This window comes from Telmatherina bonti, assembly GCF_933228915.1.
Source record: "Telmatherina bonti genome assembly, chromosome: 18".
Classification (NCBI taxonomy): Eukaryota; Metazoa; Chordata; class Actinopteri; order Atheriniformes; family Telmatherinidae; genus Telmatherina; species Telmatherina bonti.
The window spans coordinates 3,360,692-3,376,853 of record NC_136616.1 but is presented as its reverse complement, the minus strand read 5'-3'; the positions used below and the strand labels follow the sequence as shown (position 1 = coordinate 3,376,853).

The 16,162-nt window shown below is 47.8% G+C and overlaps 1 protein-coding gene across 1 annotated transcript in view; it reads left to right on the top strand.

The window, feature by feature from the left end:
• LOC306768997 (leucine-rich melanocyte differentiation-associated protein) overlaps positions 1-16,031 on the top strand; it is a gene marked incomplete at both ends in the record, with an annotated part of 349,585 nt that extends 333,554 nt beyond the window's left edge. Inside the window, one exon of the mRNA XM_079257497.1 lies at positions 15,839-16,031. Within this exon, the coding sequence (XP_079113623.1) occupies positions 15,839-16,031 (193 nt within the window). The remainder of the gene's footprint in view (positions 1-15,838) is intronic.
• Between the last annotated feature and the right edge of the window lie 131 nt (positions 16,032-16,162).

The following is a 16,162-nucleotide window of genomic DNA, read 5'->3' as shown; positions in this document are numbered from 1 at the left end:
AACAGGAGATTCTCATGGTGGTGAGGTGGAACGGGAGATTCTCATCATGATGAAGTGGAACGGGAGATTCTCATGGTGAAGAGGTGGAACGGGAGATTCTCATCCTGATGAGGTGGAACGGAATATTCTCATGGTGATGAGGTGGAAAGGAAAATTCTCATCCTGATGAGGTGGAACGGAATATTCTCATGGTGATGAGGTGGAACGGGAAATTCTCATTATGATGAGGTGGAACGGGATATTCTCATGGTGATGTGGTGGAAAGGGAAATTCTCATCCTGATGAGGTGGAACGGAATATTCTCATGGTGATGAGGTGGAACGGGAAATTCTCATTATGATGAGGTGGAACGGGATATTCTCATGGTGATGAGGTGGAACGGGAGAATCTCATCATGATGAGGTGGAACGGGATATTCTCATCATGATGAGGTGGAACGGGAGATTCTCATGGTGATGTGGTGGAACGGGAGATTCTCATGGGGATCCGGTGGATCGGGATATTCTCATGGTGATGAGGTGGAACGGGAGATTCTCATGGTGATGTTGTGGAACGAGAGATTCTCATGGTGATGATGTGGAATGGGAAATTCTCATCATGATGCGGTGGAACGGGATATTCTCATCATGATGAGGTGGCAAGGTAGATTCTCATAGTAATGTAGTGGAACGGGAGATTCTCATGCTGATGTGGTGGAGCGGGATATTCTCATTGTGATATGGTGAAACGGGAGATTCTCATGGTGATGAGGTGGAACGGGAGATTCTCATCATGATAAAGTGGAACGGGAGATTCTCGTGGTGATGAGGTGGAACAAGAGATTCTCATGGTGATGAGGTGGAATGGGAGATTCTCATGGTGATTAGGTGGAATGGGAGATTCTCATGGTGATGAGGTGGAACGGGAGTTTCTCATGGTGATGTGGTGGAACAGGAGATGCTCATGGTGATGTGGTGGAACGGGAGATTCTCATGGTGATGTGGTGGAACAGGAGATTCTCATGGTGATGAGGTGGAACGGGAGATTCTCATCATGATGAAGTGGAACGGGAGATTCTCATGGTGAAGAGGTGGAACGGGAGATTCTCATCCTGATGAGGTGGAACGGGAGATTCTCATCATGATGAGATGAAACAGGAGATTCTCATGGTGATGAGGTGGAACGGAAGATGCTCATCATGATGAGGTGGAACGAGATATTCTCATGGTGATGTGATGGAAGGGGAGATTCTCATGGTGATGAGGTGGAACGGGAGATTCTCATGGAGATGTGGTGGAACGGGAGATTCTCATGGGGATGAGGTGGAATGGAAGATTCTCATCATGATGAGGTGAAACAGGAGATTCTCATGGTGATGAGGTGGAACGGAAGATGCTCATCATGATGAGGTGGAACGGGAGATTCTCATGGTGATGAGGTGGAACGGGAGATTCTCATGGTGATGTGGTGGAACGGGAGATTCTCATGGTGATGAGGTGGAATGGAAGATTCTCATCATGATGAGGTGGAACGGGAGATTCCCATGGTGATGAGGTGGAACGGGAGATTCTCATGGTGATGAGGTGGAACGGGAGATTCTCATGGTGATGTGGTGGAACTGGAGATTCTCATGGTGATGAGGTGGAACGGGAGATTCTCATGGTAATGAGGTGGAACAGGAGATTCTCATGGTGATGTGGTGGAACGGGAGATTCTCATGGTGATGTGGTGGAACGGGAGTTTCTCATGGTGATGTGGTGGAACGGGAGATTCTCATGGTGATGAGGTGGAACAGGAGATTCTCATGGTGATGTGGTGGAACGGGAGATTCTCATGGTGGTGAGGTGGAACGGGAGATTCTCATGGTGATGTGGTGGAACGGGAGATTCTCATGGTGATGTGGTGGAACAGGAGATTCTCATGGTGATGAGGTGGAACAGGAGATTCTCATGGTGATGTGGTGGAACGGGAGATTCTCATGGTGGTGAGGTGGAACGGGAGATTCTCATCATGATGAAGTGGAACGGGAGATTCTCATGGTGAAGAGGTGGAACGGGAGATTCTCATCCTGATGAGGTGGAACGGAATATTCTCATGGTGATGAGGTGGAAAGGAAAATTCTCATCCTGATGAGGTGGAACGGAATATTCTCATGGTGATGAGGTGGAACGGGAAATTCTCATTATGATGAGGTGGAACGGGATATTCTCATGGTGATGTGGTGGAAAGGGAAATTCTCATCCTGATGAGGTGGAACGGAATATTCTCATGGTGATGAGGTGGAACGGGAAATTCTCATGGTGATGAGGTGGAACGGGATATTCTCATGGTGATGTGGTGGAACGGGAAATTCTCATTATGATGAGGTGGAACGGGATATTCTCATGGTGATGAGGTGGAACGGGAGAATCTCATCATGATGAGGTGGAACGGGATATTCTCATCATGATGAGGTGGAACGGGAGATTCTCATGGTGATGTGGTGGAACGGGAGATTCTCATGGGGATCCGGTGGATCGGGATATTCTCATGGTGATGAGGTGGAACGGGAGATTCTCATGGTGATGTTGTGGAACGAGAGATTCTCATGGTGATGAGGTGGAACAGGAGATTCTCATCATGATAAAGTGAAACGGGAGATTCTCATGGTGATGAGGTGGAACGGGAGATTCTCATCATGATAAAGTGGAACGGGAGATTCTCGTGGTGATGAGGTGGAACAAGAGATTCTCATGGTGATGAGGTGGAATGGGAGATTCTCATGGTGATTAGGTGGAATGGGAGATTCTCATAGTGATTAGGTGGAATGGGAGATTCTCATGGTGATGAGGTGGAACGGGAGTTTCTCATGGTGATGTGGTGGAACGGGAGATTCTCATGGTAATGAGGTGGAACAGGAGATTCTCATGGTGGTGAGGTGGAACGGGAGATTCTCATCATGATGAAGTGGAACGGGAGATTCTCATGGTGAAGAGGTGGAACGGGAGATTCTCATCCTGATGAGGTGGAACGGGAGATTCTCATCATGATGAGATGAAACAGGAGATTCTCATGGTGATGAGGTGGAACGGAAGATGCTCATCATGATGAGGTGGAACGAGATATTCTCATGGTGATGTGATGGAAGGGGAGATTCTCATGGTGATGAGGTGGAACGGGAGATTCTCATGGAGATGTGGTGGAACGGGAGATTCTCATGGGGATGAGGTGGAATGGAAGATTCTCATCATGATGAGGTGAAACAGGAGATTCTCATGGTGATGAGGTGGAACGGAAGATGCTCATCATGATGAGGTGGAACGGGAGATTCTCATGGTGATGAGGTGGAACGGGAGATTCTCATGGTGATGTGGTGGAACGGGAGATTCTCATGGTGATGAGGTGGAATGGAAGATTCTCATCATGATGAGGTGGAACGGGAGATTCTCATGGTGATGAGGTGGAACGGGAGATTCTCATGGTGATGAGGTGGAACGGGAGATTCTCATGGTGATGTGGTGGAACGGGAGATTCTCATGGTGATGAGGTGGAACGGGAGATTCTCATGGTAATGAGGTGGAACAGGAGATTCTCATGGTGATGTGGTGGAACGGGAGATTCTCATGGTGATGTGGTGGAACGGGAGTTTCTCATGGTGATGTGGTGGAACGGGAGATTCTCATGGTGATGAGGTGGAACAGGAGATTCTCATGGTGATGTGGTGGAACGGGAGATTCTCATGGTGATGAGGTGGAACGGGAGATTCTCATCATGATGAAGTGGAACGGGAGATTCTCATCATGATGAAGTGGAACGGGAGATTCTCATGGTGAAGAGGTGGAACGGGAGATTCTCATCCTGCTGAGGTGGAACGGAATATTCTCATGGTGATGAGGTGGAAAGGGAAATTCTCATCCTGATGAGGTGGAACGGAATATTCTCATGGTGATGAGGTGGAACGGGAAATTCTCATTATGATGAGGTGGAACGGGATATTCTCATGGTGATGTGGTGGAACGGGAAATTCTCATTATGATGAGGTGGAACGGGATATTCTCATGGTGATGAGGTGGAACGGGAGAATCTCATCATGATGAGGTGGAACAGGAGATTCTCATCATGATAAAGTGAAACGGGAGATTCTCATGGTGATGAGGTGGAACGGGAGATTCTCATCATGATAAAGTGGAACGGGAGATTCTCGTGGTGATGAGGTGGAACAAGAGATTCTCATGGTGATGAGGTGGAATGGGAGATTCTCATGGTGATTAGGTGGAATGGGAGATTCTCATGGTGATTAGGTGGAATGGGAGATTCTCATGGTGATGAGGTGGAACGGGAGTTTCTCATGGTGATGTGGTGGAACGGGAGATTCTCATGGTAATGAGGTGGAACAGGAGATTCTCATGGTGGTGAGGTGGAACGGGAGATTCTCATCATGATGAAGTGGAACGGGAGATTCTCATGGTGAAGAGGTGGAACGGGAGATTCTCATCCTGATGAGGTGGAACGGAATATTCTCATGGTGATGAGGTGGAAAGGAAAATTCTCATCCTGATGAGGTGGAACGGAATATTCTCATGGTGATGAGGTGGAACGGGAAATTCTCATTATGATGAGGTGGAACGGGATATTCTCATGGTGATGTGGTGGAAAGGGAAATTCTCATCCTGATGAGGTGGAACGGAATATTCTCATGGTGATGAGGTGGAACGGGAAATTCTCATTATGATGAGGTGGAACGGGATATTCTCATGGTGATGAGGTGGAACGGGAGAATCTCATCATGATGAGGTGGAACGGGATATTCTCATCATGATGAGGTGGAACGGGAGATTCTCATGGTGATGTGGTGGAACGGGAGATTCTCATGGGGATCCGGTGGATCGGGATATTCTCATGGTGATGAGGTGGAACGGGAGATTCTCATGGTGATGTTGTGGAACGAGAGATTCTCATGGTGATGATGTGGAATGGGAAATTCTCATCATGATGCGGTGGAACGGGATATTCTCATCATGATGAGGTGGCAAGGTAGATTCTCATAGTAATGTAGTGGAACGGGAGATTCTCATGCTGATGTGGTGGAGCGGGATATTCTCATTGTGATATGGTGGAACGGGAGATTCTCATGGTGATGAGGTGGAACAGGAGATTCTCATCATGATGAGGTGGCAAGGTAGATTCTCATAGTAATGTAGTGGAACGGGAGATTCTCATGCTGATGTGGTGGAGCGGGATATTCTCATTGTGATAAAGTGGAACGGGAGATTCTCGTGGTGATGAGGTGGAACAAGAGATTCTCATGGTGATGAGGTGGAATGGGAGATTCTCATGGTGATTAGGTGGAATGGGAGATTCTCATGGTGATGAGGTGGAACGGGAGTTTCTCATGGTGATGTGGTGGAACAGGAGATGCTCATGGTGATGTGGTGGAACGGGAGATTCTCATGGTGATGTGGTGGAACAGGAGATTCTCATGGTGATGTGGTGGAACGGGAGATTCTCATGGTGATGAGGTGGAACGGGAGATTCTCATCATGATAAAGTGGAACGGGAGATTCTCGTGGTGATGAGGTGGAACAAGAGATTCTCATGGTGATGAGGTGGAATGGGAGATTCTCATGGTGATTAGGTGGAATGGGAGATTCTCATGGTGATGAGGTGGAACGGGAGATTCTCATGGTGATTAGGTGAAACGGGAGATTCTCATGGTGATGAGGTGGAACGGGAGATTCTCATCATGATAAAGTGGAACGGGAGATTCTCGTGGTGATGAGGTGGAACAAGAGATTCTCATGGTGATGAGGTGGAATGGGAGATTCTCATGGTGATTAGGTGGAATGGGAGATTCTCATGGTGATGAGGTGGAACGGGAGTTTCTCATGGTGATGTGGTGGAACAGGAGATGCTCATGGTGATGTGGTGGAACGGGAGATTCTCATGGTGATGTGGTGGAACAGGAGATTCTCATGGTGATGTGGTGGAACGGGAGATTCTCATGGTGATGAGGTGGAACGGGAGATTCTCATCATGATGAAGTGGAACGGGAGATTCTCATGGTGAAGAGGTGGAACGGGAGATTCTCATCCTGATGAGGTGGAACGGGAGATTCTCATCATGATGAGATGAAACAGGAGATTCTCATGGTGATGAGGTGGAACGGAAGATGCTCATCATGATGAGGTGGAACGAGATATTCTCATGGTGATGTGATGGAAGGGGAGATTCTCATGGTGATGAGGTGGAACGGGAGATTCTCATGGAGATGTGGTGGAACGGGAGATTCTCATGGGGATGAGGTGGAATGGAAGATTCTCATCATGATGAGGTGAAACAGGAGATTCTCATGGTGATGAGGTGGAACGGAAGATGCTCATCATGATGAGGTGGAACGGGAGATTCTCATGGTGATGAGGTGGAACGGGAGATTCTCATGGTGATGTGGTGGAACGGGAGATTCTCATGGTGATGAGGTGGAATGGAAGATTCTCATCATGATGAGGTGGAACGGGAGATTCTCATGGTGATGAGGTGGAACGGGAGATTCTCATGGTGATGAGGTGGAACGGGAGATTCTCATGGTGATGTGGTGGAACGGGAGATTCTCATGGTGATGAGGTGGAACGGGAGATTCTCATGGTAATGAGGTGGAACAGGAGATTCTCATGGTGATGTGGTGGAACGGGAGATTCTCATGGTGATGTGGTGGAACGGGAGTTTCTCATGGTGATGTGGTGGAACGGGAGATTCTCATGGTGATGAGGTGGAACAGGAGATTCTCATGGTGATGTGGTGGAACGGGAGATTCTCATGGTGGTGAGGTGGAACGGGAGATTCTCATGGTGATGTGGTGGAACGGGAGATTCTCATGGTGATGTGGTGGAACGGGAGATTCTCATGGTGATGAGGTGGAACAGGAGATTCTCATGGTGATGTGGTGGAACGGGAGATTCTCATGGTGGTGAGGTGGAACGGGAGATTCTCATCATGATGAAGTGGAACGGGAGATTCTCATGGTGAAGAGGTGGAACGGGAGATTCTCATCCTGATGAGGTGGAACGGAATATTCTCATGGTGATGAGGTGGAAAGGAAAATTCTCATCCTGATGAGGTGGAACGGAATATTCTCATGGTGATGAGGTGGAACGGGAAATTCTCATTATGATGAGGTGGAACGGGATATTCTCATGGTGATGTGGTGGAAAGGGAAATTCTCATCCTGATGAGGTGGAACGGAATATTCTCATGGTGATGAGGTGGAACGGGAAATTCTCATTATGATGAGGTGGAACGGGATATTCTCATGGTGATGTGGTGGAACGGGAAATTGTCATTATGATGAGGTGGAACGGGATATTCTCATGGTGATGAGGTGGAACGGGAGAATCTCATCATGATGAGGTGGAACGGGATATTCTCATCATGATGAGGTGGAACGGGAGATTCTCATGGTGATGTGGTGGAACGGGAGATTCTCATGGGGATCCGGTGGATCGGGATATTCTCATGGTGATGAGGTGGAACGGGAGATTCTCATGGTGATGTTGTGGAACGAGAGATTCTCATGGTGATGAGGTGGAACAGGAGATTCTCATCATGATAAAGTGAAACGGGAGATTCTCATGGTGATGAGGTGGAAGGGGAGATTCTCATCATGATAAAGTGGAACGGGAGATTCTCGTGGTGATGAGGTGGAACAGGAGATTCTCATGGTGATGAGGTGGAATGGGAGATTCTCATGGTGATTAGGTGGAATGGGAGATTCTCATGGTGATTAGGTGGAATGGGAGATTCTCATGGTGATGAGGTGGAACGGGAGTTTCTCATGGTGATGTGGTGGAACGGGAGATTCTCATGGTAATGAGGTGGAACAGGAGATTCTCATGGTGGTGAGGTGGAACGGGAGATTCTCATCATGATGAAGTGGAACGGGAGATTCTCATGGTGAAGAGGTGGAACGGGAGATTCTCATCCTGATGAGGTGGAACGGAATATTCTCATGGTGATGAGGTGGAAAGGAAAATTCTCATCCTGATGAGGTGGAACGGAATATTCTCATGGTGATGAGGTGGAACGGGAAATTCTCATTATGATGAGGTGGAACGGGATATTCTCATGGTGATGTGGTGGAAAGGGAAATTCTCATCCTGATGAGGTGGAACGGAATATTCTCATGGTGATGAGGTGGAACGGGAAATTCTCATTATGATGAGGTGGAACGGGATATTCTCATGGTGATGAGGTGGAACGGGATATTCTCATGGTGATGAGGTGGAACGGGAGAATCTCATCATGATGAGGTGGAACGGGATATTCTCATCATGATGAGGTGGAACGGGAGATTCTCATGGTGATGTGGTGGAACGGGAGATTCTCATGGGGATCCGGTGGATCGGGATATTCTCATGGTGATGAGGTGGAACGGGAGATTCTCATGGTGATGTTGTGGAACGAGAGATTCTCATGGTGATGATGTGGAATGGGAAATTCTCATCATGATGCGGTGGAACGGGATATTCTCATCATGATGAGGTGGCAAGGTAGATTCTCATAGTAATGTAGTGGAACGGGAGATTCTCATGCTGATGTGGTGGAGCGGGATATTCTCATTGTGATATGGTGGAACGGGAGATTCTCATGGTGATGAGGTGGAACAGGAGATTCTCATCATGATGAGGTGGCAAGGTAGATTCTCATAGTAATGTAGTGGAACGGGAGATTCTCATGCTGATGTGGTGGAGCGGGATATTCTCATTGTGATATGGTGAAACGGGAGATTCTCATGGTGATGAGGTGGAACGGGAGATTCTCATCATGATAAAGTGGAACGGGAGATTCTCGTGGTGATGAGGTGGAACAAGAGATTCTCATGGTGATGAGGTGGAATGGGAGATTCTCATGGTGATTAGGTGGAATGGGAGATTCTCATGGTGATGAGGTTGAACGGGAGTTTCTCATGGTGATGTGGTGGAACAGGAGATGCTCATGGTGATGTGGTGGAACGGGAGATTCTCATGGTAATGAGGTGGAACAGGAGATTCTCATGGTGATGTGGTGGAACGGGAGATTCTCATGGTGATGAGGTGGAACGGGAAATTCTCATTATGATGAGGTGGAACGGGATATTCTCATGGTGATGAGGTGGAACGGGAGAATCTCATCATGATGAGGTGGAACGGGATATTCTCATCATGATGAGGTGGAACGGGAGATTCTCATGGTGATGTGGTGGAACGGGAGATTCTCATGGGGATCCGGTGGATCGGGATATTCTCATGGTGATGAGGTGGAACGGGAGATTCTCATGGTGATGTTGTGGAACGAGAGATTCTCATGGTGATGATGTGGAATGGGAAATTCTCATCATGATGCGGTGGAACGGGATATTCTCATCATGATGAGGTGGCAAGGTAGATTCTCATAGTAATGTAGTGGAACGGGAGATTCTCATGCTGATGTGGTGGAGCGGGATATTCTCATTGTGATATGGTGGAACGGGAGATTCTCATGGTGATGAGGTGGAACAGGAGATTCTCATCATGATGAGGTGGCAAGGTAGATTCTCATAGTAATGTAGTGGAACGGGAGATTCTCATGCTGATGTGGTGGAGCGGGATATTCTCATTGTGATATGGTGAAACGGGAGATTCTCATGGTGATGAGGTGGAACGGGAGATTCTCATCATGATAAAGTGGAACGGGAGATTCTCGTGGTGATGAGGTGGAACAAGAGATTCTCATGGTGATGAGGTGGAACGGGAGTTTCTCATGGTGATGTGGTGGAACAGGAGATGCTCATGGTGATGTGGTGGAACGGGAGATTCTCATGGTAATGAGGTGGAACAGGAGATTCTCATGGTGATGTGGTGGAACGGGAGATTCTCATGGTGATGAGGTGGAACGGGAGATTCTCATCATGATGAAGTGGAACGGGAGATTCTCATGGTGAAGAGGTGGAACGGGAGATTCTCATCCTGATGAGGTGGAACGGGAGATTCTCATCATGATGAGATGAAACAGGAGATTCTCATGGTGATGAGGTGGAACGGAAGATGCTCATCATGATGAGGTGGAAGGGGAGATTCTCATGGTGATGAGGTGGAACGGGAGATTCTCATGGAGATGTGGTGGAACGGGAGATTCTCATGGGGATGAGGTGGAATGGAAGATTCTCATCATGATGAGGTGAAACAGGAGATTCTCATGGTGATGAGGTGGAACGGAAGATGCTCATCATGATGAGGTGGAACGGGAGATTCTCATGGTGATGAGGTGGAACGGGAGATTCTCATGGTGATGTGGTGGAACGGGAGATTCTCATGGTGATGAGGTGGAATGGAAGATTCTCATCATGATGAGGTGGAACGGGAGATTCTCATGGTGATGAGGTGGAACGGGAGATTCTCATGGTGATGAGGTGGAACGGGAGATTCTCATGGTGATGTGGTGGAACGGGAGATTCTCATGGTGATGAGGTGGAACGGGAGATTCTCATGGTAATGAGGTGGAACAGGAGATTCTCATGGTGATGTGGTGGAACGGGAGATTCTCATGGTGATGTGGTGGAACGGGAGTTTCTCATGGTGATGTGGTGGAACGGGAGATTCTCATGGTGATGAGGTGGAACAGGAGATTCTCATGGTGATGTGGTGGAACGGGAGATTCTCATGGTGGTGAGGTGGAACGGGAGATTCTCATGGTGATGTGGTGGAACGGGAGATTCTCATGGTGATGTGGTGGAACAGGAGATTCTCATGGTGATGAGGTGGAACAGGAGATTCTCATGGTGATGTGGTGGAACGGGAGATTCTCATGGTGGTGAGGTGGAACGGGAGATTCTCATCATGATGAAGTGGAACGGGAGATTCTCATGGTGAAGAGGTGGAACGGGAGATTCTCATCATGATGAAGTGGAACGGGAGATTCTCATGGTGAAGAGGTGGAACGGGAGATTCTCATTATGATGAGGTGGAACGGGATATTCTCATGGTGATGTGGTGGAAAGGGAAATTCTCATCCTGATGAGGTGGAACGGAATATTCTCATGGTGATGAGGTGGAACGGGAAATTCTCATTATGATGAGGTGGAACGGGATATTCTCATGGTGATGTGGTGGAACGGGAAATTCTCATTATGATGAGGTGGAATGGGATATTCTCATGGTGATGAGGTGGAACGGGAGAATCTCATCATGATGAGGTGGAACGGGATATTCTCATCATGATGAGGTGGAACGGGAGATTCTCATGGTGATGTGGTGGAACGGGAGATTCTCATGGGGATCCGGTGGATCGGGATATTCTCATGGTGATGAGGTGGAACGGGAGATTCTCATGGTGATGTTGTGGAACGAGAGATTCTCATGGTGATGAGGTGGAACAGGAGATTCTCATCATGATAAAGTGAAACGGGAGATTCTCATGGTGATGAGGTGGAACGGGAGATTCTCATCATGATAAAGTGGAACGGGAGATTCTCGTGGTGATGAGGTGGAACAAGAGATTCTCATGGTGATGAGGTGGAACGGGAGTTTCTCATGGTGATGTGGTGGAACGGGAGATTCTCATGGTAATGAGGTGGAACAGGAGATTCTCATGGTGGTGAGGTGGAACGGGAGATTCTCATCATGATGAAGTGGAACGGGAGATTCTCATGGTGAAGAGGTGGAACGGGAGATTCTCATCCTGATGAGGTGGAACGGAATATTCTCATGGTGATGAGGTGGAAAGGAAAATTCTCATCCTGATGAGGTGGAACGGAATATTCTCATGGTGATGAGGTGGAACGGGAAATTCTCATTATGATGAGGTGGAACGGGATATTCTCATGGTGATGTGGTGGAAAGGGAAATTCTCATCCTGATGAGGTGGAACGGAATATTCTCATGGTGATGAGGTGGAACGGGATATTCTCATGGTGATGAGGTGGAACGGGAGAATCTCATCATGATGAGGTGGAACGGGATATTCTCATCATGATGAGGTGGAACGGGAGATTCTCATGGTGATGTGGTGGAACGGGAGATTCTCATGGGGATCCGGTGGATCGGGATATTCTCATGGTGATGAGGTGGAACGGGAGATTCTCATGGTGATGTTGTGGAACGAGAGATTCTCATGGTGATGATGTGGAATGGGAAATTCTCATCATGATGCGGTGGAACGGGATATTCTCATCATGATGAGGTGGCAAGGTAGATTCTCATAGTAATGTAGTGGAACGGGAGATTCTCATGCTGATGTGGTGGAGCGGGATATTCTCATTGTGATATGGTGGAACGGGAGATTCTCATGGTGATGAGGTGGAACAGGAGATTCTCATCATGATAAAGTGGAACGGGAGATTCTCGTGGTGATGAGGTGGAACAAGAGATTCTCATGGTGATGAGGTGGAATGGGAGATTCTCATGGTGATTAGGTGGAATGGGAGATTCTCATGGTGATGAGGTTGAACGGGAGTTTCTCATGGTGATGTGGTGGAACAGGAGATGCTCATGGTGATGTGGTGGAACGGGAGATTCTCATGGTAATGAGGTGGAACAGGAGATTCTCATGGTGATGTGGTGGAACGGGAGATTCTCATGGTGATGAGGTGGAACGGGAGATTCTCATCATGATGAAGTGGAACGGGAGATTCTCATGGTGAAGAGGTGGAACGGGAGATTCTCATCCTGATGAGGTGGAACGGGAGATTCTCATCATGATGAGATGAAACAGGAGATTCTCATGGTGATGAGGTGGAACGGAAGATGCTCATCATGATGAGGTGGAACGAGATATTCTCATGGTGATGTGATGGAAGGGGAGATTCTCATGGTGATGAGGTGGAACGGGAGATTCTCATGGAGATGTGGTGGAACGGGAGATTCTCATGGGGATGAGGTGGAATGGAAGATTCTCATCATGATGAGGTGAAACAGGAGATTCTCATGGTGATGAGGTGGAACGGAAGATGCTCATCATGATGAGGTGGAACGGGAGATTCTCATGGTGATGAGGTGGAACGGGAGATTCTCATGGTGATGTGGTGGAACGGGAGATTCTCATGGTGATGAGGTGGAATGGAAGATTCTCATCATGATGAGGTGGAACGGGAGATTCTCATGGTGATGAGGTGGAACGGGAGATTCTCATGGTGATGAGGTGGAACGGGAGATTCTCATGGTGATGTGGTGGAACGGGAGATTCTCATGGTGATGAGGTGGAACGGGAGATTCTCATGGTGATGTGGTGGAACGGGAGATTCTCATGGTGATGAGGTGGAACGGGAGATTCTCATGGTGATGAGGTGGAACGGGAGAGTCTCATGGTGATGAGGTGGAACGGGAGATTCTCATGGTGATGAGGTGGAACGAGATATTCTCATGGTGATGTGGTGGAAGGGGAAATTCTCATCATGATGACGTGGAACCGGATATTCTCATCATGGTGAGGTGGATTGGGAGATTCTCATGGCGATGAGGTGGAACGGAAGATTCTCATCATGATGAGGTGGAACGGGAGATTCTCATGGTGATGAGGTGGAACGGAAGATTCTCATCATGATGAGGTGGAACGGAATATTCTCATGGTGATGAGGTGGAAAGGAAAATTCTCATCCTGATGAGGTGGAACGGAATATTCTCATGGTGATGAGGTGGAACGGGAAATTCTCATTATGATGAGGTGGAACGGGATATTCTCATGGTGATGTGGTGGAAAGGGAAATTCTCATCCTGATGAGGTGGAACGGAATATTCTCATGGTGATGAGGTGGAACGGGAAATTCTCATTATGATGAGGTGGAACGGGATATTCTCATGGTGATGAGGTGGAACGGGAGAATCTCATCATGATGAGGTGGAACGGGATATTCTCATCATGATGAGGTGGAACGGGAGATTCTCATGGTGATGTGGTGGAACGGGAGATTCTCATGGGGATCCGGTGGATCGGGATATTCTCATGGTGATGAGGTGGAACGGGAGATTCTCATGGTGATGTTGTGGAACGAGAGATTCTCATGGTGATGATGTGGAATGGGAAATTCTCATCATGATGCGGTGGAACGGGATATTCTCATCATGATGAGGTGGCAAGGTAGATTCTCATAGTAATGTAGTGGAACGGGAGATTCTCATGCTGATGTGGTGGAGCGGGATATTCTCATTGTGATATGGTGGAACGGGAGATTCTCATGGTGATGAGGTGGAACAGGAGATTCTCATCATGATGAGGTGGCAAGGTAGATTCTCATAGTAATGTAGTGGAACGGGAGATTCTCATGCTGATGTGGTGGAGCGGGATATTCTCATCATGATAAAGTGGAACGGGAGATTCTCGTGGTGATGAGGTGGAACAAGAGATTCTCATGGTGATGAGGTGGAATGGGAGATTCTCATGGTGATTAGGTGGAATGGGAGATTCTCATGGTGATGAGGTTGAACGGGAGTTTCTCATGGTGATGTGGTGGAACAGGAGATGCTCATGGTGATGTGGTGGAACGGGAGATTCTCATGGTAATGAGGTGGAACAGGAGATTCTCATGGTGATGTGGTGGAACGGGAGATTCTCATGGTGATGAGGTGGAACGGGAGATTCTCATCATGATGAAGTGGAACGGGAGATTCTCATGGTGAAGAGGTGGAACGGGAGATTCTCATCCTGATGAGGTGGAACGGGAGATTCTCATCATGATGAGATGAAACAGGAGATTCTCATGGTGATGAGGTGGAACGGAAGATGCTCATCATGATGAGGTGGAACGAGATATTCTCATGGTGATGTGATGGAAGGGGAGATTCTCATGGTGATGAGGTGGAACGGGAGATTCTCATGGAGATGTGGTGGAACGGGAGATTCTCATGGGGATGAGGTGGAATGGAAGATTCTCATCATGATGAGGTGAAACAGGAGATTCTCATGGTGATGAGGTGGAACGGAAGATGCTCATCATGATGAGGTGGAACGGGAGATTCTCATGGTGATGAGGTGGAACGGGAGATTCTCATGGTGATGTGGTGGAACGGGAGATTCTCATGGTGATGAGGTGGAATGGAAGATTCTCATCATGATGAGGTGGAACGGGAGATTCTCATGGTGATGAGGTGGAACGGGAGATTCTCATGGTGATGAGGTGGAACGGGAGATTCTCATGGTGATGTGGTGGAACGGGAGATTCTCATGGTGATGAGGTGGAACGGGAGATTCTCATGGTGATGTGGTGGAACGGGAGATTCTCATGGTGATGAGGTGGAACGGGAGATTCTCATGGTGATGAGGTGGAACGGGAGAGTCTCATGGTGATGAGGTGGAACGGGAGATTCTCATGGTGATGAGGTGGAACGAGATATTCTCATGGTGATGTGGTGGAAGGGGAAATTCTCATCATGATGACGTGGAACGGGATATTCTCATCATGGTGAGGTGGATTGGGAGATTCTCATGGCGATGAGGTGGAACGGAAGATTCTCATCATGATGAGGTGGAACGGGAGATTCTCATGGTGATGAGGTGGAACGGAAGATTCTCATCATGATGAGGTGGAACGGGAGATTCTCATGGTGATGAGGTGGAACGGGAGATTCTCATCATGATGAAGTGGAACGGGAGATTCTCACGGTGATGAGGTGGAACGGTAGATTCTCATGGTTCTTCTTCTTACAGCTTTTAATTTAATGTTTCCAGATTCGGCTGCAGACGTTCCTTCGGGGTGGAAAAGATTTATTCGTCTTCAAATGAAAACTTTCAGGTTTCTTGATCCGCTTCAGGCTTTAATCAACAAGAAATTGATGAACATGTTCAAGATGAGACGATAAAGAGACAAAGAGGACTATATTTGGTCGTTCATGAGTCCTGTTTGTGGCTTTAACTGCATGATTTCCCTTCTACCCCTCAGACAGTATGTGATCAGTCAGATCCCAGCTCTGGAGATTCTAGATGACACCGAGGTTTTGAAGGAGGAGAGGATTCAGGCCCAGAAGACCTACAGGCTGCAGCAGATGGGTCTGAGCAGCAGGAAGAGAAAGGAAGACCCGTCCAGGAAACACGCTCACATGCAGAAGAAGTCCAACACCATCAGCAGGCAGTAGGATGTGCTGGCTTTATTTCCGACATCTTCATGTGCACTTAAATATTGTCATGTTTTCATAATAATATTAAAGAAGGAATTATTTTCAGTGACCTTTGCATCCTAGTTTGTTCATCTGAGCTGCAACTGCCG